Source organism: Anolis sagrei, chromosome 4 (genome assembly GCF_037176765.1).
Source record: "Anolis sagrei isolate rAnoSag1 chromosome 4, rAnoSag1.mat, whole genome shotgun sequence".
Taxonomy (NCBI): Eukaryota; Metazoa; Chordata; class Lepidosauria; order Squamata; family Dactyloidae; genus Anolis; species Anolis sagrei.
Window position 1 is genome coordinate 176,160,958 of NC_090024.1, and position 27,037 is coordinate 176,187,994.

At 39.9% G+C, this 27,037-nt stretch overlaps 1 protein-coding gene across 1 annotated transcript in view; it reads left to right on the forward strand.

Annotated features, from left to right (window-relative positions):
- Positions 1-26,784, forward strand: part of BEND5 (BEN domain containing 5) — a 995,828-nt gene extending 969,044 nt beyond the window's left edge. The window contains exons 12-13 of the mRNA XM_067467888.1: positions 14,394-14,490; positions 26,365-26,784. Coding sequence (XP_067323989.1) covers positions 14,394-14,490; positions 26,365-26,485 — 218 coding nt within the window. The 3' untranslated portion in view covers positions 26,486-26,784. The remainder of the gene's footprint in view (positions 1-14,393; positions 14,491-26,364) is intronic.
- Positions 26,785-27,037: the final 253 nt, after the last annotated feature.

Here is a 27,037-nt window from a genome sequence, read left to right on the forward strand (position 1 = left end):
TGATGAGCGAGCAGTGTATGTAGCACTTTGTGTTGGCAAAAGGAGCGCACTGGTTGGAACTACACAAATGAGGAAGCACTGTATTATAGCACTTTGTGTTGGCAAAAAGAGCGCACTGGTTGGAACTACACAAATGACAAATGCACACACAGCCACCGAAGACTCTTTTATTTTTTTAAAATATTTTTTGTATTTTTTTTAAGAATAAAAGACAGGTATTTTTAAAAAATATTCAAAAATGGAAAATTAACCAAAAACTGGCCCTGATGTGAAGCAAACACAGCCAGGACACAGGGCAAATGAGAGCACAGAGCAACAGAAGATTCTTTTCTTTTTTTAGAATATTTTTTGATTTTTTTAAGAATAAAACACGGGTATTTTTAAAAAATATTCAAAAATGGAAAATTAACCAAAAACTGGCCCTGATGTAGAGCTAACACAGGCAGGAGACAGGGCAAATGAGAGCACACACCAACAGAAGAGTCTTTTCTTTTTTTAGAATATTTTTTGTATTTCTTTTAAGAATAAAAGACAGGTATTTTTAGAAAATATTCAAAAATGGAAAATTAACCAAAAACTGGCCCTGATGTGAAGCAAACACAGCCAGGACACAGGGCAAACGAGAGCACACAGGAACAGAAGATTCTTTTCTTTTTTTAGAATATTTTTTGATTTTTTTAAGAATAAAACACGGGTATTTTTAAAAAATATTCAAAAATGGAAAATTAACCAAAAAATGGCCCTGATGTAGAGCTAACACAGGCAGGAGACAGGGCAAACGAGAGCACACACCAGCAGAAGAGTCTTTTCTTTTTTTAGAATATTTTTTGTATTTTTTTAAAGAATAAAAGACAGGTATTTTTAGAAAATATTCAAAAATGGAAAATTAACCAAAAACTGGCCCTGATGTAGAGCTAACACAGGCAGGAGACAGGGCAAACGAGAGCACACACCAACAGAAGAGTCTTTTCTTTTTTTGGAATATTTTTTGTATTTTTTTAAAGAATAAAAGACAGGTATTTTTAGAAAATATTCAAAAATGGAAAATTAACAAAAAACTGGCCCTGATGTAGAGCTAACACAGGCAGGAGACAGGGCAAACGAGAGCACACACCAACAGAAGAGTCCTTTTTTTTTGGAATATTTTTTGTATTTTTTTTAAGAATAAAAGACAGGAATTTTTAAAAAATATTCAAAAATGGAAAATTAACCAAAAACTGGCCCTGATGTAGAGCTAACACAGCCAAAAGACAGGGCAATCGAGAGCACACACCAACAGAAGACTCTTTTCCAACCAAGCCAACCCAATGCAAATCTTTTCCTTACCAACCAAGCCAACACAAAGCAAGCAGCCCTCCCGGACCTCTCTCCTCCCTCGCCTCCGCGCAACAAATGAGCTCTGCGGCCACGCGGAGCCGCTTTTAAAGGCCTTGCCGGCCAATCAGACACTGCCACGGTGCACTGCTTGCTTGCTGATTGGCTCCAGCCTCCCAGGGCACCAGCATCCTCCATCCCATTTCCGAAACGGGCGGAAGCTCGTTAAAAGTATGGGGGATGCCGTTTCGTTATTTTAAAACCCTTCCGGGTTTGAAAATGTGTTTTGTAATCGTTTTGTAATTATTAAAAATAACGAATAATTAACGAATTACAAAATTAATGAACGAAACCGCCCAGGCCTAGTGGCCAGATCTGGAAACAGTATTGCAGATGACCTCTTGACCTGGACACCATACATCTGCCCATGATAGCACTGCATTGGCTTTTTGACCACTGCATCACACTGTTGGCTCATGTCTAGCATGTGATCCACTAAAACAGCTAGATCTTTTTCCATTAACTATTGTGAAAACGTGTTGCCCATCTTATTTTTATGCATGTCGTTTTTCCTGTTTAAACATAATATCTTACATTTATCTGTGGAGAAGCTCATTCGTTGAGTTTTGGCCCTGCTCTCCAATCTGTCACAGTCATTTTGAATTCTGATTGGTTACGTTCATGTTTTCAAGCTTTTGGATGTTTTCAAGCAACAACCCTGGGATTAGAGTTTCTTGCTTTTTCCTTAAGTGATTTTTAGTATTCCTATTTCACAGTTGATCCTTGCTTTTTGTTAAGCTTCTAGAAATCTAGCTCATGGGTGTATTTTGAAACTGTTTTTATATTAGATACGCTTTTCTTAATACATTTATTGTTCTTCATCTATGTGGTATTTTGTTGAAAAGGGGAGCAAGTAGGTGGCTGGGCTACAACAACACCATTTCTATGGGCTTCTTTCCCTCTCAAGCCCCATTCTCATGTGGGCTGCTTTCCTTCCAGGCCCTGTTTTTAAGACATTTCTATGGCCTGCTTTCCTTCCCAAGCTCCATTCTTAAGAAGACCTCCAATTGGAAGAAACCACTACTTCACTGTAGTGAGCCCCGGTTAGCATCCTGGCTGCTGCCCGTTGGACCAGTTGGAATTTCCGAGCCATTTTCAAGGGCAGCCCTACGTAGAGCGCATTGCAGTAATCCAATCTAGAGGTGACCAAGGCATGGACCACCCCGGCCAGATCAGCCTTCGCAAGGTACGGTTGCAGCTGGCGCACAAGTCTCAGTTGTGCAAAAGCCCTCCCGGACACTGCTGACGCCTGAGCCTCAAATGTGAACGATGAGTCCAAGAGGATTCCCAAACTGCGGACCTGTGGCTTCAGGGGGAGTGTAACCCCGTCCAACACAGGTAGCCACCCTATACCCCGTTCCGGTTTGCGATCAACCAAGAGGACCTCTGTCTTGTCAGGATTGATCTTCAGCTTGTTCCTCCTCATCCAGATAGACACAGCGGCCAGGCACTCGTCCAACACCCGAGAGGCCTCCTTGGAGTTAGGTGGAAAAGAGTAGTAGAGTTGTGTGTCATCTGCATAGAGATGGCACCCAACTCCAAAACTCCGGATGACCTCTCCCAGCGGTTTCATGTAGATGTTAAAGAGCATGGGAGACAGAATAGAGCCTTGCGGGACCCCACAGGTCAAAGGCCAGGGATCCGAGCAGGCGTCTCCCAGCTTCACCATCTGGGTTCATCCCTCCAGGAAGGACCGGAGCCACAACAGAACAGTGCCCCCGAGACCCATCCCAGAGAGATGACCCAGAAGGATACCATGATTGATGGTATCGAAAGCCGCTGAGATGTCCAAGAGAACTAACAGAGTCACACTCCCCCTGTCCAGCTCTCTGCGGAGGTCATCCACCAAGGCGACCAAGGCTGTCTCGGTGCCGTGACCAGGCCTGAAACCAGACTGTGACTGATCTAGGTAGTTGATGTCATCCAGAAAGCCCTGGAGCTGAGAGGCGACCACCCTCTCCAGCATGTTACCCAAAAAAGGGAGGTTGGAGATTAGCCTGTAATTGTTCAGCACCGTGGAGTCAAGGGAAGCCTTTTTGAGGAGTGGGCGAACCACAGCCTGTTTCAGATTAGATGGAAAAATCCCTTGCTCCAACGATGCGTTAATGATCAACACAAACCAATCAACCAGCCCCTCCTTGGCCGATTTAATGAGCCAAGATGGGCAAGGGTCTAAAGACGAAGTGGTCACCCTCACAGCCCCAAGGACCTCTTCCATGGTTTCAGGAAGAGCAAGCCTAAAAGAATCCCACAAAATTGGACAAGCAGATACCTCCGTCACCTCTTCTGGCACTGTGATGAAATTGGAGTCAAGCTCAAGGCGTATCTAAGCAACTTTGCCTGCAAAGTGGTGTGCGAAATTGCGACACCGAGCAGCTGGGTTGTCAGAGGTCTCCTCCACCACAGATGGATGAAGGAGTTCTCCGACAACCCGAAACAGCTCCGATGATCTATTTGCTGTAGACGCTATACGGGTGGTCATGAATGATTCCCTGGCCACCCGTATAGCCACAGAGTATGCCCTAAGAGAGGCTTTAGCCCGTGCTCGATCAGACACGTCCCGAGATCTCCTCCACTTGCGCTCTAGCCCCCTTCTCGTATGCTTCATCACAACCAGCTCCTCGGTGAACCAGGGAGATGGCCTGTCACAACGCAACAATATGGAGCGTTCGGGAGCGATCATATCTATCGCCCTGGACATCTCCCTGTTGTAGAGAGCCACCAAGGCGTCGACAGAATCGCCAGACTCCAAGGCAGGAAGAACCCCAAGATTCCTCAGGAATCCATCCGGATCCATCAGTCTCCTAGGGCGGACCATTTTAGTATGTAAGATACTAGACTTTAGGCAGAAAAAATGAAATGCAAAGATACAGACTGGGGTTATGCCTGGCTCAACAATAGTACATGTGAAAAAGATCTTGGAATCTTCATTGACAACAAGTTGAACATGGGCAAACAGCATGATGCAGCATCAAAAGAGCAAATGGGATTTTGGACTGCATCGAAAGGAGTATAATGTCTAGATTGAGGGAAGTCATTGTGCCTCTCTATTCTTCTTTGGTTACACCACACCTGGAATACTGTGTTCAATTCTGGGAACCACAATTTAAAAAGAGATATTGACAAGATGGAAGGTGTCCAGAGGAGAGCAACTAAAATGATCAAAGGCCTGGAGACCATGCACTATGAGAAACATCTTAAAGAGTCGGGTATGTTTAGCCCGCAGAAGAGAAAGCTGATAGGATACATGATTGTCATGTATAAATATGTGAAGGATGTCATAAGGAAGAGGGAGAAGGCTTGTTTTCTGCTGCCCTGGAAACTAGGACTCAGAGCAACGCATTCAGAGCAACAGGGAAACAGATTCTACCTGAACATTAGGAAGAACTTGATTGTAAGAGCCGCTCAGCAGTTGAACTCTGCTTCAGATATGGTGGAGGCACCTTCCTAGGAGGCTTTTAAACAGAGGCTGGATTACCTCTGTCAGGGGTACTTTGATTGTGCTTTTCCTGCATGGCAGGGGGTTGGATTTGCCGGCCAGTGTGGTCTCTTCCAACTCTATTATTCTATTATTCTATTAGCAGGAGATGTTCAGGGTTTGAAGTGTCCTGGGCAAAGAGCTCTCTACATTATCCTTTAGGCTTACCAGCAGACAATTATGTGGGCAGCAGCAATGCTGTAAACCAGTGTTTCTCAAACTCTGCTCCTCCAGGTGTTTTAGACATTAGCTCCCAGAAATCCCAACCAGCTTACCAGCTGTTAGGAATGTAGGAGCTGAAGTCCACCACACCAGGAGGAGCAGAGTTTGAGAAACACTGCTGTAGACAATAGGAAGGACTAGATATAACTCAACTTGTGCACTTATTTCCAGAAAAGTGGCACCATTGAAGTACCTGTGTTGTTGTTGTTCATTCGTTCAGTCGTCTCCGACTCTTCGTGACCTCATGGACCAGCCCACGCCAGAGCTCCCTGTCGGCCGTCACCACCCCCAGCTCCTTCAAGGTCAGTCCAGTCACTTCAAGGATGCCATCCATCCATCTTGCCCTTGGTCGGCCCCTCTTCCTTTTGCCTTCCACTTTCCCCAGCATAATTGTCTTCTCTAGGCTTTCCTGTCTCCTCATGATGTGGCCAAAGTACTTCAACTTTGTCTCTAGTATCTTTCCCTCCAGTGAACAGTCGGGCTTTATTTCCTGGAGGATGGACTGGTTGGATCTTCTCGCAGTCCAAGGCACTCTCAGCACTTTCCTCCAGCACCACAGCTCAAAAGCATCGATCTTCCTTCGCTCAGCCTTCCCTAAGGTCCAGCTCTCACATCCGTAGGTGACTACAGGGAATACCATGGCTTTGACTAGGCGGATCTTTGTTGCCAGTCTGATGTCTCTACTCTTTACTATTTTATCGAGACTGGACATTGCTCTCCTCCCAAGAAGTAAGCGTCTTCTGATTTCCTGGCCACAGTCTGCATCTGCAGTAATCTTTGCACCTAGAAATACAAAGTCTGTCACGGCCTCCACGGTTTCTCCCTCTATTTTCCAGTTGTCAATCATTCTTGTTGCCATAATCTTGGTTTTTTTGACGTTTAGCTGCAACCCAGCTTTTGCGCTTTCTTCTTTCACCTTGATTAGAAGGCTCCTCAGCTCCTCCTCGCTTTCGGCCATCAGAGTGGTGTCATCTGCATATCTGAGGTTGTTAATGTTTCTTCCAGCAATTTTCACCCCAGCTTCGCATTCATCAAGCCCCGCACATCGCATGATGTGTACCTGTAGGTCATGTCAATTCAGGTTCTCTAGAATCCCCCTCAGTCTGAAACCTATTATGACACCTAGAGGCATAACAGGATGGTGGTCTCTGCAGAAGTTGTTATCCTCTCCCTCCTCTTCCTCCTGCCCCTCCTCCATCTTTTTCCCCAAACCAGGACTCAATGGAGCTTACAAATTAAAACAAACACAATACAGTAGACCTGCTTAATATGCAAGCTTGTTGAACGTGGTTTCAATTATACATGAAGAGCTTTGTATACCAGGTTAAGATTACATATAATTAATGTCAATAGTATAAACATGTCAATAGCAAAAATAATTTGAAATATACTAATAAAACAAAAATGGTTTTTGAAACAGTCTGCCCTCCCAACATACTGAAGATCTATTACATTGATGATAAACAGTTTTCATAGTTATAGAAGAGAAAGAAATCTTCTTCCCAAGTTTTTGTAACATTAAAAGATACTTTCCAGCATAGCTGGCATTTTCAGTATAGAATGATGTCTAGTGTTTGTTCTTTCTTTCTCTGCATCAGTCCCTACCCCCGTGCCTTTTCTTTTCCTTCTTTTCATAATTTAATGGCTTGCATAAAACAAAGGAGTGCACAGGTCTGTCAAATGGCACCTCCAGCCTTGAAGGTCATAGTTCTTAATCCTCTTAGGGGATAGAATTGGATGAGTTCCATAAACGAATAACCCAGCCAATCGCATTTCAAGTTGATGGAGGTGCTGTCCTCTAGAAGAGACATAAAAGTTAAGATCCAATCCATTTGATAGACCCCCACAGGACTTATCAAATATTGAACGGAGCTGCTAACTGGTTTTGCCCTTGTCAAATCCTTATCTCCGCAGAAGCCTCACTTACTGTGGCACAGAAATGACACAACAGATCTTATGAAAATGAGATTGCGGGTTTGAAAGGAGTCTAATTATGTTCAATAATTGCCACTGCTTTGCAAAATGGGGGGAGGGGGAGGCATGAAAAGTCAACCCACAGCGTTGAAAGCAGAATGACCCTGCATTTTAAAAAGCAAAACAAGCTGACGGATGATCATAATGCCACTGGTCTCTGCAGCGGTGACATTATTAAATGATCAGTGAGCTATTAAAGCTACAGTGCTTAGTATCTCCCCTAAAGACTCATAGTGCTAACAGGTTTCCAAATTGAGGTTTTTATTGCCAGCAGAAGGCTCTGTGTGCAGTTCTTGAAACTGCAATTATGGGGGGAATGGTTGTGAACAGACTGACACTAAACAGGAGCAACAAATCTTCTTGAGTGAAAAGTGGCAATGGATGACTCCCCCAAGTGTTTCAATATGACAGCAAAGGGTGCTATAGAAATTGGAAGAATACAGTATAATAAGGAACTGAAACGAATCAGAGATTTGGGGATTTGACTTGGATTTAAATAAGGATCAAGATTTTATGTGTCCTTATCTGACCATTTGGGATGAGTAAAAATGCACAGTTGATAGTTTTACAGGAAATGGTTTATCTCTCCTTAGGGCATTAAGGACCATTCTTCTCTGTCATATTTCTTCCAAGGGTCTTGATGCTGCTCTCCAACACAATATGTTACTTCTGCTGCTTCTCCATGAGCAAAATTGCCATCATATCTTTAGGCCAGTTAAAAAAAGAGGAAAATTAAAACAGAAGACAGTACTCATAACAAGACTTGTAATGATACTATGAGCAAAGTCATCTGTGCATCAGAGTGTGGGGAATGATATCTGGGAACATCAATAGAAAAGTGAAACTAATGTCAATAGCCATAGTTTAAATTGTTATGATGTGTTAAAAAAAAGGTTTTGTTCCCATGGAATAATTTATAACATTAGCAGCTGCAAATAGTACATGGAATAAGTGAACAAAACTGAAACTTACAAAATGAAGCAGGTAGAAGAAAGAACTAAAAGCCTAAAGGAAATTGTTGTAACTGTGCTGACTTTTGTCAGTGCAAGGACCAAACAAAAGGGACTCTAAGGAAAAAAGTCCTATTGTTTACTTTACCTATATGTGTATATTCAAGTTACTTTGTGCAAGTGTTGGATAGAAAAGCAGAGTAAAGATGGAATAAATGAATTATCATGGATTCTTGGGGTTGAGTACAAGAAAAGCAATCCAATGGAGGGAAAATGCATATTTCTGACCAAAGTATTATGATATGAAGCTACAGTATCTGTGTCAATTACAGATTTTACAGGTGGATGGTTGCAGAATGTTTGACAATTACTCCATAGAGTTGTGATCTTATAGCAAATATGGTGTTGGTGATTGTATTCAGAAACATGGGAATCCACAAATTCTTCTCAATAAAAACAGTAACCTAGAGGCAATTTTCAGAAAATTATTGCATAATGTACTTTTCATGTCCAAAAATAGAAAATAGTATGACAGATCTATCAACCACAAGTGGCATGTAAATACTAACCAAAACAAAGAAATATCAATTGGCTATGTTTTCTAGAATATCCTGTGAACAAGCAATAAATACTGAGGAAGCTTATAATGAAAGATGGTCCATGATAATTTCAAGAATAATGTTTTAGAGAATCTCAATATTTCTGATTTTCAGAGATGGGCAGATCAGAGCTGATACTATAGAAGATATCCTTGGTATAGTGTTTCACTGTATCTGTAGGACAAATTATGATTAATGACAGAGGCATCACACAACTATTCTTAGTAAAGAAAAGCTTCATACCACATATTGCATCATAACTATCTGTGCTTGTTTATAAAGCATTCCTATTATGTTCAGTTGGACTTTCGTCCATGTAAGTGTGAAAAGATTTGTATAGAGGTGAGGGGAAAAGGGGAAGGAAATGTTTTATAGGAGCTTTTTGTTAGTGTACTAAGTTGGTAAATGTTCTTGTCATATGCCATAAAGTTGAATTCAAGCAATTAATGCCAAACTTTTGGGGGAGGACTGCAAAAAATGCATTTTCTAATTCTAAAAATATCTTGGCCCAAGAGGCTGAAAAGTGACTTGGTTTTCCTGCTTACATTCACATATCCTCTGCTGGTACCCACCTCCTCAATACATTTATGATAATATGACAAAAGGGTGGTATAAAATTACATCATCATTGAGAAAGAAAGATTAAGATGAAAGAAAATGGTGGAAGTAGAAAACAGATTGGGACACTTAAAAATGTCAAAGAATAAGAAGAAAAGCACAAAGGGTGAAAAGGACTAGCAATATGTCAGCAGGGAGGATCAGGAGAAAGAAGATAGCCAAAAAAGCTATGAAAAAAAGAAAATCTTGACTGGCTAAAATGGCAAAAACGGTGAGCAAAGGCACACAATCATTAAGAAAGAAAACTATAAGACAACAGGAACAATAGTAGTATAAATAGAAGTGTACCAGTACCTTGGGAAGTCGGATCTGGCCACAGTGGTCCATGCTCTTGTTACATCCCGATTAGATTACTGCAATGCACTCTACGTGGGGTTGCCTTTGAAGACTGTTCGGAAACTCCAACTAGTCCAGCGAGAGGCAGCCAGAGTACTTACAGGAGTGTCATACAGGGAGCATACCACCCCCCTGTTGGGTCAGCTCCACTGGCTGCCGATCCAATTCCGAGCACAATTCAAAGTGCTGGTTTTGACCTACAAAACCCTATATGGTTCCGGCCCAGTGTATCTGTCTGAACGGATCTCCCTCTACGTCCCACCTCGAAGTCTAAGATCTTCTGGGGAGGCCCTGCTCTTGACCCCGCCTCTATCACAAGTGAGATTGGCGGGGACGAGGAGCAGGGCCTTCTCGGTGGTGGCCCCTCACCTGTGGAATTCACTCCCCGGGGAAATTAGAACAGCGACATCCCTCCTTTCCTTCAGGAAAAAACTGAAAACATGGATTTGGGACCCGGCATTCGGACAATCGGGCAGATAAAGAAGGACTTCGACAATGGACAGGAATTGACAAAGTGGAATGGAATTATGGAACTCTGAAAGACGAACGCTGAGCTTGAGATTAGTTTTTATTGATTGTGTTATATACTGACTGTTTTAACTGTGATAATTGTTTGATTGCTGTTTTTATATGTATATGTATTTTATGTAGGCATCAAATTGTGCCTTTTTGTAAGCCGCCTTGAGTCCCCCCTCGGGGGTTGAAAAGGGTGGGGTAAAAGTACCCGAAATAAATAAATAAATAAATAGAATTTACCAGAAATCATATGGCAAGTTCAAACAGTGACTATTAAGGATGTATCTAAAGGTCTGCAATGATGGCAGATAAATATTTATATGACTATATATTGATACCAGATGTATCTGGTCCTCGTGTACAACCCAAGACATTGTCATTGAAACCAACCATATAGTGGAGCAGATGAAACAAGTGCTGCACATAAAATAGACACATTGCATCTGTCCAATGTAACACAGTTATCCAAAAATAGACGGTTTTACCATACAATAAAACAATTTTAGAGAAGAGGCTAGATACCTTTCCAGGATAGATGCAGCTAGGAACAAGCCTTTCTTTTAACTCCACCATCAAAAAGAAAATGGGAACTTAGGACAATAGCTATCTTTTCAGTTTGCAGTGTTATTTGCATTACACTTAAGTTCCTAGTAGCTTCGATTTACAATGTTAACAGCAGAAAATATTTAACGAGTGAAGAGCGGTGTCTTTTTCTCCATTCCTTGGTTCTAGTGAGGACATTCTATCTTTACCATTGTTGAATGGCCCTTGGGTTGTAGGGGATGAGATAGTAGGTCCTTTCACATATTAGAGATTAGTTTAGATCACTGAAGTCTGAATGTAACTGAAGCAGTAAACATGGTCTTCTGGAATATGGTCTTGCACCTTAAGACATTATCCATTTTTGGGGGGGGGGGGGCTCATATTACAGTGGCATTTTGTCCTGTAGTGTTACAAAGCACATAGTTCCGTTTGTCATTCCATATTACATACTGTTCTTTCTTGCCTTTTCTCCTGAAATCATACATTTTCAGATTTATCAGATGAGCAAGTGCAGTTCCTGCCCACTCCATTTTTTCAAAAATGAAAAACTTTGGAGAAAAACCTTTGGGGATTCTGGGCTTTCCCCTCCAATCCCACTGCTCTGGTGTACACCCAAGGCACTGATCTTAAAAATACACAACTCTGGGGATACTGGGCTTTCTTCCCAATCTCAGTAATCTCCATTGCAGAAGTCTGAAACTTAAAAAGTTCACAGTAAAGTCAGGAAAAACAAAGATATTTTGTAATTCTGGTGTTTTGAATTATTAAATTATTTTTCTAATAATTACCATGCCAGGCTCATGAAGCAGGATTTTGGGAGAGAAATGTCTATGCTTGGTAGGGGGCTGCCCACAGAAACACCTCTTAATCCACATAACTGAAGCGATTCAACATGGCCAAATTTGACAGTTTCACATTTTCTTTGCTTTCTCCAGTTATATGATTCTGAGACACTTTCCTGGTGATGTTTGATGGGCACAGACAGGAAGTTCCCCTGCATCATGGAAAAGGCTCCGGCATACACCACTATTTCTCTGTTTTCTAAGTGTCTAGAAAGGGTGCCGGGGGGAATAATATCCTTAGTTACTTTTGAGAGCAAAAGATTGGAGTTGTGGTTGATGACTAGGGGAGTGTTCAGTCAGGGGTTGGGAGAACTGATTGTGGAAAAAGGGAGGATTTTAGATCACATTTCTGCCTGGGAGAATGAGTCTGTGTCTGGTCAAAGAGAAACGGTTTCAGAACAGGCTTGATGGGGGGGGGGGCAGCCAGATTACAGAGGTTACAGAGAATTCATGAGAAACAACTGTGAGAAATCCTTGAAACAACAGAGCAGATGCCAAAGGCATGGCTTCATGGTTTTCTGGTCCTTAAGTTAAAATATTTTTTACTCAAGGGGTTAGAGCAGGCAATGCTGCATTCCCATATACACCTTCCACATTCAAATCTATGCTGCAGTTCTTTGGGAAAGTTTTGTATTCTTGTTCATGGATTCATGGTTTGAAAGAAAACTCTGTGTTCCTGGTTTTGGTTTTATGTTTATGCATTGATTTCTGTTTTACTCATGTACTTTGCCTCTTTGAAACAGAACTCTGATGTGTAAACTATTGCTTTTAAATAGTCTTTTCTCCTATTGCTTTTTTGGACATTGCTTTATATATTGCCTTTTGCCTTTTGCCATTTTATATGTTTTTTTCAGTAATCTGTTTAGATAGTAATCCTGGACTCTTGTGAGATGCTAAGGTGATTCTAGGTCAGAGTGCAACACTTGGCAGTTTTAGAATTTCTTACATTATGCCCCCCCCCCCTTTTTGAGCCAGTGAAGTATATATTCTCTTGCTGATGCACCATTAATACATATGGCAGTACTGTAGCTGATATATATGCCACCCTCTGTACTATTTGCCTGTCCTGCCTTTTCTCAAGCCAGCTTCCTATTCTATTGTCTGCCATCCCTGCTATGCACATTTATCTTCAAGCATGCTCCCTTTAGCCTCTGTTAATTTAATCTGACCCTGCAGTGGATTCCAGGGCCTTGATTAACAACTACTATCTGTTAGGTCTGAATTAGCTGAAAGAGATACCTGCATGATGGCCATCAGCAAACTGGGTGATGAAGTTAAAATTTTGTAGTCAGGCATCTTAATGCAATGTGATGCTAAACATATTCTCCATTTACATGTCTGCCTTATTTGTGAACCGAAGACAAACTAGTCAAGACAAACAAAGTTGATTATGAGCTGGTGTAAAACTTTGGTTGAAGTGATTATTCAGTTTAGTTTCTAATTAACCTTCGCAGACTTGAAATGAAAGCTCAGTTATTTTCAGAAGTCTGAACCCTTGTTTGCAAAGTCAGTAAATGAGGGAATAAATCTGGACTGAGCCATTTGTGAATGTAGAAAGGACTTCACGTGATTGAAGTCTTTTGTACTGAAACAACAAATATATTCCATACAGAAACTGTCAGGTAAATAGTTTCAGCAACATTTTCCTTGACATACTATGCATTTTTCTGTGTGTGATTAATGTGGGGAGGCCTGGAGAAATATTCCATCATGTGAACCTCTACTTATAATCTTAAGTGGAATTGTGTAGACAAGGCACTGCTGTATCTTCTTGTCTGTTGTATGGGAGTCAAAGGCTTGATAGCAGTGAAAACATTAAATACTTGAACTTTGCCAACAAAAGTTGATCCTGCGTATCTACCACTTTCTCATTTCTACCAATTGAATTGTAATCATTCAGGGCTCTGGGGTCATTCCTACAATTAAGCCTCAGTTCATTTAGAAACTGTTTGGATTAATTTCTTTTGTGCAGTACTTTTCAGCTTTCAGCCATAAGGATGCAATTATTTCACATTAGTAATTTGCTTTGTTTAAAAAAATTATCATGAGTGGAGAATTCTTCACTGAGGGTGAACTTTGCATCTTATTTTCATTTATTTCCCTTTTCTAATGTGTGTAGGAAAAAAAGAATAATGAAAGCTTCATTCAGAAGGTGGTACTTGTTTACTTATTGGAGCCCAAGAAATATTTTACTTCTGAAAATTCACAGCAGACAGTAGTTTTAGAACATGACACAAAGTTTCAAAACTGGCATAAAAATGGAAATTCTCACAAAATCTCTGCCAGGCATTATATTTTGCACACATATAGCAGAAAGTTCTTCAAAGTTCTATGTACAATGCACTTGAAAAATTGCTTTATTACTCTCCAAAGTGTCTGGCATTTTTCCACTTATCCCTAATTCTTTTTTCCTCTACTCCATCGATTCTGAATTGGAGGAGTTTAGATTATTGTGGCTGAAATTCTGTTAGTGCAGTACATGGATATACATTTCCCTCATGTGTTTTTTTTTGTACTTTTTGGATAATGGTCATATTTACTCTATGGCTCTGCAACAGACTGTTGCACATGTGCTTCTTATTCAGCTGTTGCACTTATTCTTGTTTCTGTATTTGTCCATACCTTCAGTTTACTACTTGATTCACTGGGGTTGTGGAGTCAGCCTGAATTTTAGTTTCATTCTCTACTGATATTGCACCAAGAGCATTAGAAAATATGTGATTGCTTGTGCCAAGTTAGCATTTACAATTCACATGGTGTAGTACAACTGTGCAACCTTGTGCAGCATCTCAGGCTGGGTGTTAGCTAGAGCTACATAATGAAGTCCTTCAGCATGTGGACTAAAATTTGCTTATGCATCACATAACACTAATTTGTATTTGCAGTGAATTTAGACTTTTAAAAACATGTTAATCAATTTGCCTTAATTAAGCACTCCCAGATATGAAATTAGGAAGGAATGTGGCCAGAACATTTTTTGATTACTACAGACTGAACAGTATTACAGAAAGATCTTTGGCACCCATTACAAGTACATGGTAAGATTTTTAAAAAATCTTTCTGCCTAGTTTTACATTTTCTTTGCCTTGGATTTGTGGGGAGAGGCATTAAACTTGGTTACAAAGTTACAGTTGTATTGTAGCTCAACAATCTTGGTTGTGGACGGCCATCGCTTGATAATCCTATTTCCCAGTGTTTTTGAAGGAACCCCTCCAGAAAGGAGCAAAAAACATGTATGAATATAACCATCACTTCTGAAATGAATTAATAAATAATTAATAAAAAATCTAGCTGTTTCAGAAGTGATCTGAGAGCTTATTTAGACAGCTTTTCTCAGTTGGTCATATTTTAGGAATCTTCTTGAGAAATGCTGCTAGAATTATTTTTTAAAAAAAACCACCAAAGGGTACAGTTTCTTTAAGACTAATGTCTAGAAATTTCGAATGTGCCTAAACAAAGAAATGTGTGAAATTTTACATGACAAGATTTTCCCATATTCTCTAACATTTTCAAAGATGAAACTGGGTGAAACACCATATGATCAAATGTTAATAATGTTTCATTAAGGAAGAATAGATTAGCTAGAAGAGGCTGCAGCAGCTTGCTTTTGTCTAAGCTTACTATTGCCTCCCCCTCTTGTCCTCTCCCCACACTCAAATTAATTGAGTATAAACTGCCTGTGCAATTTTAACCCAATCTGCAGCAAGTGAAGTAACCTGAGGACAGTGAAGGAGAGTGGAAACAAGAGAAAGAAACCAAGGAATTGCTTAAAATAGTAAAAAAAAAAAAAAAAAAAAAAAGGTTGTTTTTTTCATGTCAGGAGTGACTTTAGAAACTGCAAGTCACTTCTGGTGTGAGAGACATGGCCGTCTGCAAGGACATTGCCCAAGGGATGTTTTACTAGTAACAGAGTATTAGTTCAGACTGTCCCTGCCAAATTGTGACACCCAAAGGTTATGTTTTACTAATTTTCCCAAGCCCTGATTTTTTTAAAAAACCCATCAAACTCTCCACCAATATGAAACCCCAAATAAATGCCTAATCTATATATATAAAAATGCTCTGTGCATAATGAGTACCTTAAAAACAAAAGAACTAATGAACGAAATCACACCAAACTTGGCAACCAAACGTCTAACTACACAAGGAGTGACCATCACTCGAAAATTATGATTTTGTCATTTGGGAATTGTAGTTGCTGGGATTTATGGTTCACCTATAATCAAAGAGCATTCTGAACTCCACCAACGATGGAATTGAACCAAACATGGCACACAGCACTCCTCTGACCAACAGAAAACACTAGAAGGGTTTAGTGGGTATTGACCTTGAATTTTGGAATTGTAGTTCACCTCAATCCGGAAAACCCACTGTGGACTCAAACAATGATGGATCTGGACCAAACTTGACAGGAATACTTAATATGCCCAAATGTGAACAAAGATGGAGTTTGGGGAAAATAGACATTGACATTTGGGAGTTGTAGTTACTGGGATTTATAGTTCACCTACAACCTGGGAAGCATTCTGAACCCCACCAACAATAGAATTCGGCCAAACATCTCATACAAAACCCCATGACTAACAGAAAATACTGTGTTTTTTGGTGGTCTTTGGTGACCCTTCTGACACCCCCCTGGTGACCCTCCCCCCGCCTGGGTCTTTGCTTCCCAGGTTGAGAAATGTTGCCTTAAGGCCATCCAGTCCAACTCCCTTCACCAGGGCAAGAAAACATAACCAAAACCCTCCTGACAAAGGGCCATCCAGCCATTCACACACACACACATATGTATATGACAGATGCAGTATCAAGGATTTGAAAGGGACCCTTAAAGAAGGACAATGATATGTTGCATGTTCCAGAGTAGGCAAACCAGACAATCTCCACATCAACACTGGCAAAGAAACAGCAAGAAATACTGTTTGCCTACAAGCATAAAGACATTACATATATTAGAAACCAACACTTTCTCATTACTTTATATTCCAAATCACCAGACTGGGCTACAGCAATGCGTGGCAGGGGACCGCTAGTTTGGTATAAACTTTTGAGAGCTGCTGTCCAGTTCATTGTCAGCATAAGCTATAGTTCACAAAAAACTATGCCAGATAAAAGTTTTACTTCAAAATGCCACAAGATATTTTTAGTTTTCCTGCAGAAAACTGACAGCATTATGACATAATTTATTTAAAATGATAAATAAATATCTACAAAGTGATCATAGCTAGCTGGCCTTTACTCCTCCTTCTAGTGATTTTTAAACACATTAGGGAATTGATGTTGGGAAAGACCTTTAAAATGTCACTGACTGCAGAATGTCTTCAAGTGTTTGGTCAAGCATTTAGTCTGGGATTCTATCACATATATCACTTCTGCAGGATGGTGACAAAGCCTTTGCTTGATACATTATCGACTTCATTTGCTTCTTACTTGCTTAGGAATCTTCCATTTTCTGCATATGAAAAAATGGTCTCCAATTGGAAATACACTACTCAAGAAATAAACTGAGATATGAAAGGTTAGATAATCTTGCCTCAATCCAGGTGAATTTTCAGTTATTAAATGTACAAAAGATGATAAAAAGAAAGCTCAAAACAAGCAAAACGTGCTGGTAGGTATAGCTCAGAAAATGAGACTGATTAGATAAAGTCCCATGAATCAAAATTATATTAAATCGATCTTAGTTAACTCCCTTTTTCCTAGCTTTTTCTCAGTTTGGAGTATCTAATTGTTAGTCTGGAAGAGACTGAATTCAAAGCATAATATGACTTCTTTGTTTTTAATGTTTCTTCTGTTTTCACCTTTAACCCTTTGACTTGATCTTTGTATACATGAAAGAATGAGGGGAAATAACAAATTCTCAACCTCATAGGGTTTATCAACATGCTCTGTTTTTCAGAAAAATAAATATTTCAAATTAAAATGGTTAGTAAATTTGTAATTGTTGTTTGTAAATTGTATACTTTTACATTTAATTTACCCAAACATGATACTTTAAAGAGCCAATTGGTCGATAAATAATACATTTGATGTTCCTTAAGTAACAGTACTTTTAGATTTTTCAAGGGTACTTTTCAAAGTATGGCATATTTTCACAAATTTCCATGAAATATGTCTTTTGTGGCTTCAGATTTTCCAGAAATTTACTCAAACATTTGTTTCCTCAATTGTTTGCCTCCTTAATAATGAATTACCTTTCAAAGCTACCCAATTTCAATTGTGAAGGTTACCTTGAGGGTCAGGGTTTTGATCCTATACATGTACTGATGAATTAAAAGCATTACTGAGAAGTGCTAGTTATACTGTAAACGTGATAAGTTTGATGAATTTCTCATTAATCATTTGGATACCTCAGGTAAAAAAAGTGGGAGCTTGTGCATTTTGCAAGCTGTCTGGATGCACCCTCAAATAGTAATAAACAAGAAGTTTACTTCTACACACTTAAGAAACTGCCACCAATTGTGCCCTTCCAGCGTGTGGTAGAGGATGTATCTAAAGCTGCCATAAATTGAGGAGGCAATTTATGTCTTTTTAAAAGAATGGCTAATACTCCTTCAGGTGGTGTGGCTCCCACTGAAATAAGTGTTTAAAAAGGGGTGCCTCCCTTAACTCAGCTTCAATGAAATGGTTTTGAGGGTAAATGATCCAAGAAAGTGTGGTTTCTGAAGTCTGATGCCTTTAACCCAGGTCTTATTGAAGAATATAAGGAGAAAGACAACTGGAAAATAGAGGGAGAAACCGTGGAGGCCGTGACAGACTTTGTATTTCTAGGTGCAAAGATTACTGCAGATGCAGACTGTAGCCAGGAAATCAGAAGACGCTTACTTCTTGGGAGGAGAGCAATGTCCAGTCTCGATAAAATAGTGAAGAGTAGAGACATCAGACTGGCAACAAAGATCCGCCTAGTCAAAGCCATGGTATTCCCTGTAGTAACCTACGGATGTGAGAGCTGGACCTTAGGGAAGGCTGAGCGAAGGAAGATCAATGCTTTTGAGCTGTGGTGTTGGAGGAAAGTGCTGAGAATGCCTTGGACTGCGAGAAGATCCAACCAGTCCATCCTCCAGGAAATAAAGCCCAACTGCTCACTGGAGGGAAAGATACTAGAGACAAAGTTGAAGTACTTTGGCCACATCATGAGGAGACAGGAAAGCCTAGAGAAGACAATTATGCTGGGGAAAGTGGAAGGCAAAAGGAAGAGGGGCCGACCAAGGGCAAGATGGATGGATGGCATCCTTGAAGTGACTGGACTGACCTTGAGGGAGCTGGGGTGGTAACGGCCGACAGGGAGCTCTGGCGTAGGCTGGTCCATGAGGTCACGAAGAGTCGGAGACGACTGAACGAATGAACAACAACAAAGGAGAAAGAATGCCAGAAAGGATGGGAGGCTTCCTGTCTTTTCATATGGAAAGATGTGTTGAGCTGGCTTAAAGAGGCTTCCACCCATGTAATGAAGGGAAAACCAGGACAGTGTGGGCCGCCTCTGGCAACATGAAACCTAGGTTGAGGAAAGAAGGGAGAGTGGAGGGAGAAATAGCCAGGTCTTTCTTAAAACCTGAACCCAGCCAGCTTGAAGTTTGAAGCAGTTTAGGAAAAAAGGGTGAGTGAAGGAGAAATAGCCAGGTTGCCCTTTTTTAAAGCCGAAATTCAGTTGGCTTACTGAGGCTGAGGCTTCTCTCTGTGTGATGAGGGAGATGACAGGGAATCCTGGATGGTGTGGGTTGTGGAGTGGGTGCCACAGCAGTGCATGTGAAGAGGTCCAAGGAGAAAGGGGAGCCTTGTCAGTTCCCCATTGCTGCCAATGGGACAATATTCCTGGATCTTTTGGTTGCCAGATCGAAAAATTGATTTTTCCCTGACCAAATTTGGGAGGTTCCCGAAAAACAGATCTGGGCGTCCACCAAAATCCAGATACCAAAACAGAATTGGGTTTAACTGAATTGTACACCCATATTAGTTCGTACTGCCCCTGCCAAATCGGAGAGTTGGAAAATACAATACATGAAGAGCTTGTGATCCTGCTTATCCAAAACTCTGCTGGTTTGTCTATGTCACACATCTCAGTCCTCCCACTTGTCACCTCTCCCAATGTCAGAGCTCTGATGTGAGAGAAATGAAGGCTGCAGGCACAGAAATAACCTGCCTGTGCGAAATGCTCCAGTTAATTGGAAAACAGGCTTTCTGAACCATTTAGTAAATCCAATTTAATTAAATGTCATTTCAGACTGAGAGTATTTTCATAAAATACACATTCTCCCATTTCTGAAGATGAGGCAGTGACTCAGTTTCAAGATTATATTTCTGTACCATAAGACGCCACAGCTATTTCAAGAATTCTTCATGTGATAAGGTGGAAATGGAGGGGTATTGAAAACCACAGTTTGGGCCTTTTAACCCTAGGCAATATGAAATTACCACATATACTTTCAGATAAGTCTACAACATTTTCGTCAACCTCAAAATATGGGTCAATATAAGTACTACACCTTAAATCTTTTAAAGAAAGAACCACCTCCTTTGCTGAATGGAGTGGTAAAAGACAAGAATTTAGGGCCCTTCCACACAGCCATGTAACTCAGAATATCTAGGCAGATAATCCATAATTTGAGTTTATCTGAGTCCACACTCCTATATAATCCAGTTCAATGTGGCTTTTATACAGCTGTGTGGAAGGGGCCTTAGTCTGTACCAATCTAAAATAAACAGTGCTTCTATTCTTTCCACAGCAGCACTTCTGTCCTGGGCAGGTGTTAGCACCATAGAGATGGTGTTAGCTCTTTCTCCTTTCCATGGTATGACCCTCAACTTGTTTGTGGGTCATGTCAAAATTCATATTTTTGGTTCCAAAGTCCTGCAGTCATCTTATACATAAGTTTGACTTATACATGGGTATATATGTGGAGTTTGGTTCCAAAAGGATCCAAACCCAAAACAATTGAAAAAATTATTTATAGGTAGCAGCACATTGTTGGCTAGGGGTGGGATATTGTGTACAAATTGAAACTATCAAAATGTATCAGATCACTTTGGTACAGGGCTTGGAAAATTGCATTTTAAAGCAAAAGAATGCATATCCTACACACGTTTTTTTTTTATTCTTGTAAAATTTGTTCTGATGAATTTGGTACCTTTGGGAAACAACACATATGGTTCCAAAAATCAAGGAAAGAGCTTGAATGTGTTAAACTCTTACTCAAATAGCTTATGAAAATCTGAAACCCAGCCCCAAGATGACAATAGTTCATCTGAAAGAGGTGTTCCATACTGTCATACAGTCCATTGGCTATTATAGTTACATGACATTGGAAAGTTCTTTTTATGAACAATGTGTTAATTAATAGTGTTTACAAGCCATCTGTTGCCTTTACCTATTACACTATTACCTATTACACTTTTTAAATTGAAACTGGTTGCATGACTTTTCCTAGTACTTTTTCCTTTTGTGAAAACTTAGGGGTTGATTAAAAATGGCATAAATTCTAGCATTTTTATTATTTCCACAACCACCAGGAAATACCTAAATTTAAAAGAAGGAAGTCCTTAAAACACAATAGATTTGTGATTTCAAAATATATTTATTTATTCACCTACTTCATTTATATACTGTTTTTCTTAGCCCTGGGGAGATTCAAAGCGGTTTCCAGCATATTCATGGCAAAATTCAATGCCTTACAAAACATGGAAACCTAACATAAAAAGTAGCATAAAACTACTTTTTAAAATGTAAACTACATTTAATATGTGACTACATTTAAACATTAACACAAGGAATTAAAAACATATTAATATAAACATTAAAATCACATGATGGAAATGGTACCTTGAACCCATCCTGAAAGTTTCTCTATTTGAAAAATTACCAGATCTGAATTTAAGGCCTCAGTAGTACATTCAGGTAACAATAATTATAATATAATAATAACTTTATTTTTATACCCCTCCACCATCTCCCCAAAGGGTGACTTACAAAGGGACAAGCACAAAGAGCACAGAGTTAAAATGTGATGCAATTAAAAAAATAAAAAATAAAATACAAGATCAGAAAAAAAAATCACAATCGCAATACACATTTTAAAAACAGTATCATGGCTGAAAGATTAAGTACTGAGTGCGTAGGGATCAGGGTATGTACAATCGATCCTAGATAGAAATAAAGGAAAGTGCAAGATTCACTTCAGATTCAGTAAGGTTACAGCTGGGAGGGTAATGTCCTTTGCCATTTACAGTAACAGGTGGTAGAGCCAATTAAAGTGCAAAGAGCAATGGCGAGATTGGACCAATTCTCTGGAGAAACTGCCTAATCAAATGTACAACGGAACATCCAGGTTTTTAAGTCCTTGCGGAAAATGGATAGGGTAGGTGCCAATCTGATCTCCTTAGGTAGAGAGTTCCATTGCTGAGTGGCCACCACCAAGAAGGCCCTCTCCCTTGTTCCCACCAGCCGTGCTTGAGATGGCAGCGGAAGCAAGAGCAAAGCCTCCCCAGATGATCTTAAAGCGTGTGCTGGTTCATAGGGGAAGATGCAACTTCGAAGATAGGCAGAAAACCATAGGGAGAGGTGACAACAGTATGATACTTCCCTAAAACTACACAATGTAAAAAAGCATGTATTAATTCAAATCAAAGGGTTTCACTCTGGATATTAGTAGTTAACGATTTATGTGGTGAGCATATACTACAATTAAAATGCTGCTCTAAAAATCTTAGAGTGCCAGTATGGTGTACAGAACTGAGTGCTGACTATGATTCTGAAAGATCAGAATTCAAATCCATGGAAACCCAGTAGGTGACACACTTGAATATTTGAGTATTATTTGCAATAACTTGCCAACTTGGGTGTCCAAAAGCCAGAACTAGGTGTTCATCTGGACTCACAAGTGTTACTTTAAAATCCTTGCCATAAGCTCAAAGGATTATGGGGGGGGGGGGGGGGATATCATTGGAATCACTGAGTAAACATGTATAGGATTGTGGTGTCACTTAATGGTCTCTGCTATCTACCCATTTTACATTTTTATATACTGTGCAGAGACGCTCATTTGAAAGCCTACGTAACCCTTCAGTAGGTCAATGTAATTTGAGGTGAGGGAAAGATGCTGAAATCTCAGATAATTTAAATGTGATTTTTGTAGAGCAGCAGATCACACGTAGAATGGCATAGCTATTACAGTTTAGAGGCAAATTATATGTTTTGCCTCAGAAATTAATTTTTGTTTTCCCCCTTGTCTATTGATAATTATAATCTGTCACTTTTACTCCTACGTGTCTGAACATTTTAAATGCAGAGCTTGTAGCTGCTGCTAAAGGCAGTTGGAAATAGAGGAAGGAGGGACCTTTCAGTTTTAAACTGTGACACATTTGCGTGGGCTCAGTGAAAAGGATCCATTTACAGAATTCAGAAAGATTTGCATTGCTTGGACAGCTTCCAGTGGAGGGCTCACCAAAATACACTATTACAACAATTACCCTGTCAAGAGCTTAGAAATGAAAATGCTGGCTGGAACAATGCAACCCCATTTCCAACCTGGGCTGCATGGATGCAAATATATAGAGCTAGATTTTGTCTTTTGCCAAAGCCCCCAAAAGAAAGAAAATGTGTGCTTGGGGGAAGGAGGAGAATGAACAGCTTTTATCTTTGGAGAATGCCAGAAGCAGTCATGACTAACAAACTACAGTCTGTGCCCAGCCATCTTTGCTTTCTGTTTACTCACTTTTAGCTGCCAAACAGCTGAATAACAGGTCTGCTCCCTCAAGAGAAGGGCTGCAAAATGTACAGTAGGATCCACTGGTAGATCTCGATAGGATTTGCAATACATATGCAGGCTGTTTGAGAAAGTAAGGAAGAAAACAGGGTTGTTTGTTTGTTTTTAGTTTGTTTGTTTTCAGTTCTCATGCTGAAAAACAAATCCCCAGTTCACACCAGGAATTTTGGAGCAGGCTCATATGGAAGGAAGCAATCTTTCAGGTATTTAGTTAAAATGGCTTTCTGTTTCAAATAATTGTATATCTCTTAAATTGGAAGCCTAGTCCTTATAGATTTCCCTACAAATGAGTTTTAGTTGTGTCCATCTGGGCTTACATCTAAGGTAAACCAATCACAAGGACTGATTACATCACAACTCTCTGTTTATCTAATTTGAAATGAAATTAGATCCATGTTTACAATTTCTCAGTCTTTATGACACATGGAAACTGTGATGAATACTGATATCCACCCAGCTTCTTCCAGTGACAAATAATGAGTTAGGAAGACACACACTCATTAAAGGTTGGATATTCCTTAACCAAAATAGACCAGATATGTTTTGAACTCTAGCTCCCCCCCCCCCCAACTTTTTTTGGAAAACCTGTGTTTGCATATACATCTATAATTTGATACCTTGGAGATACAACCAAAATCTAAACCCAAATTAATTTATGTTTCATATATATCTTGTACACATAGCTTGAAAGTAATTTTATACCCAACTTTTAAAGAATTTTGTGTATGAAACAATGTTTGTGTACACTAAACCACCAGAAAGCAAAGGGGTCACTATCTCAAGTCACCCATTAGCACTATTTTGGATTTTGAGGTTTCTTTATTTTGGAATTTGGAATGAGGGATGCGTAGCCTATATGAGCTCCAACTCTTTAGTCTTCATTAAAATAGAAGGTGAATTTTTGAAATGAAGGATCTCTTCAGCCTCTAGCTGTGGGAAGCATAGGCTGTCAGGAAGCTAAATCCAGTCATGTAAAAGGGGCCAGACAGTCATCCTGACCTAAGTCTGGAATGCATGGAAGGGTTGGGGGGTGGGGGGTGGGAGACAGGACTACAGAGAACCACCTCCACCTGGCTTTTGTTTTGAGAACCATTTCAAGATCTGAAGGCGGGGAGGGTGTGTGTAAGAAATTTGTAAGCTGCACACAGAAGCTGCCATTAGATCTGGCTTTTTTGTATTCTGGTAAAAGGATAATAAAGACTCGGTTTCCGGTGAGTTACATTGTGAGCTGTTCTTATTCCGAGATTTTCCAGAACCTGACACCGGCAGTGCTGATGAGGGCATCAAGCAAAGATGGTGGTGGGTCTCAATTCTGCCTCACTGCCTTCAGTGTTTGTCTTTATGCATTTTAATGCTTTTTCAAATACATTAAGTTTTGTTGCAAGAAGTATCAAAGTGGGAAAAACTCTGCCAACTTCAGTCTATCTGCATATCCTGCTGTGAACTATCATGAGTTTGCAAGGATAGCCCTGATTAATTCTGTTCCAACACATTTTCAGGTTCTTTAAAATGTCTCAGATTCTCTCTCTTCCTTTCAGTTTCCTCTTTTGTCCTTTGCTTACATTAACTGCTACAAACAGAGATCAACGTGCAAAATAAATTTGTATTTAATTCACTAAGAAGATGGAAAAGCAAGGGAGACATTGGAATCTTGCTACTTTCCAGCTGGGTCAGGGAAAAGCAACCTGCTGCAGCTTCTTCTCAGGGGCCTTCCAGACAGGCCCTATATCCCAGCATATGAGCCCAGGTTTTCTGCTTTAAACTGGGTTATATGAGTCCACACTGCCAGATAATCAAGGATAAACAGACAACCTGGGATCAGATCCTGGGATATAGGGCCTGTCTGGAAGGTCCTTCACTTGTGTATTCTTCCTGATTGATAACTTTGGCCAGAATCATGAACACACTGTAATGTTATTTATTGGAGGGTATGGTGCTGATACTTCTTCCTTTCTTTGCTCCATGGGCATTGAACTTACTTTATCACTTGAACTTACTTTAACACGAGCTCTCAGAGACTTACTATCTTTTCGTAGAACTTGTAAAACTTATTTATTTAGGCTGGCATTTGAATCTTTCTGATTTAAAATTTTCTTTGATTTTCAATGTAATGTATCACATATGTATATTGTAAACCACTCTGAGCCTTTGGGGAGTGGTGGTATATAAAATTGATAGATAAATAAATAAATAAATTTAGGAATGAGACAAGTGACAAAGGGCACAGTAGAATTCCAGAACCTGCCCCAAAACAAGTGAGATGTTCTGTCATGGCTTTGAGAACATGTGTTTCGCCACAGAGCATGGTTCTGGTACTGGACCTTAGTGCAGCAGGAGTCATGAGGTGACAATAGCAATGGATGGCACTTTATGGGTACCTATGGGTAACTATATTTTGATTTCAATCTGGAGATTATTTTTAAAAAGGTTAATGCATCCTTAAATTCAGCTTCAACCAAAACAAGATGTAAGACACTTGTGGGAAAGGCTTAGACCTGTTAATTGAATACCAAACCAGAGCCCCGCACATAGCTTGCAGAGATAGAGTTCTATCTCTAACCTATCGAAGAATCCATCAATAGTAAATTCCTGACTACATGGACAAAACACTCAGTGCATCTCTGCTGTTTGTGCAAGGTCTCTATACAGGCACTTACTGTGTGTTCATAACAACCAGCTGCTGAACAGCCTTGTGACTTTTATTTTCAGATTTAAATTTTGTAACTTGATTATGTGTGGACTTGATTAACATGTTTTCTCTTGGAATATCTAGGTCTTCTGATGGAAGTTGATCCGCACCCTGCAAGAGTTAGATATTCATAGGAGCGTTTCCTCAGTTCATGGTTTTCTGCCTTTCATAAGGGTCCTGTGACCCAAATTCCAGCAAAAGTGAAGAGTTTACTGAATTTGTTTACTTTCAAATTTACTTTCAGATTCAAAGGGTTCACAACGATAATAAATGATAAAATGTAACCAATCCATAACATAAAAATAACTTTTTAGACATTGTTCCTGACGTAGATTCTTTGGGCAAATAATTCTGATCTGAGGTTATGCCAAAAGATTTTTCATAAAATCATCCAATATAGGCAGTTTGTGTTGTCAGTAAAAATATTTTACTCAATCTTCCTTGTCTTCCTCATCTATTGTCAGGAAGGATAAAGCATCCTCTTATCGATATGCCTACTATCGAAGTCAAGGAGATGTCCCAGGTGCCAACAAACCGGAGAAGAGATCCCAAAGAACTCTTAAGGAACACACTCACTCATCATAAACCACTGAAGAGAAAGGCTTTTCAGAGGAGGAGGAACCAGGACTTTCTCTTGGGATTTGGAACACATTACTCCTTCCTTCTGGCCAATTATTTTTCAGAGATGTAGGAGAAATGCTTTTCTTATAAATGTTTGTGTTGATTTTGTTCTGTTTATTTGACTGCGAGTCTCTCTCCTCAGGAGCAAACCCATTGATCTACAAAATTTATTATTTTCTGCCATGTTAACACTTATATTGTACAAAGCATGCAAAAGCCAGCACTCCCCCATTGCATGGAAACACTGAGCGGGGGGGGGGGGGGGTCTTGGTGCTGCATTATTTTTGCATGTATCTGTCTTAAATTCAAAGCATCATCTGCTAGTGTTGTATGTCAAAGTGATTTATTGACAAGAATGCAAGTCCTGCTAGTCCTCTCTGGAACACCATGATGTGCCATTTTGATGTCTAGAAGCCATCTTCTGTTTTGTTTTTGTTATTGGTTTCCTGATTAAATTGAAGAATGAAAACATGTGTGAAAGGCTTTATTCATACCGGAACATACATAATTTTGTGA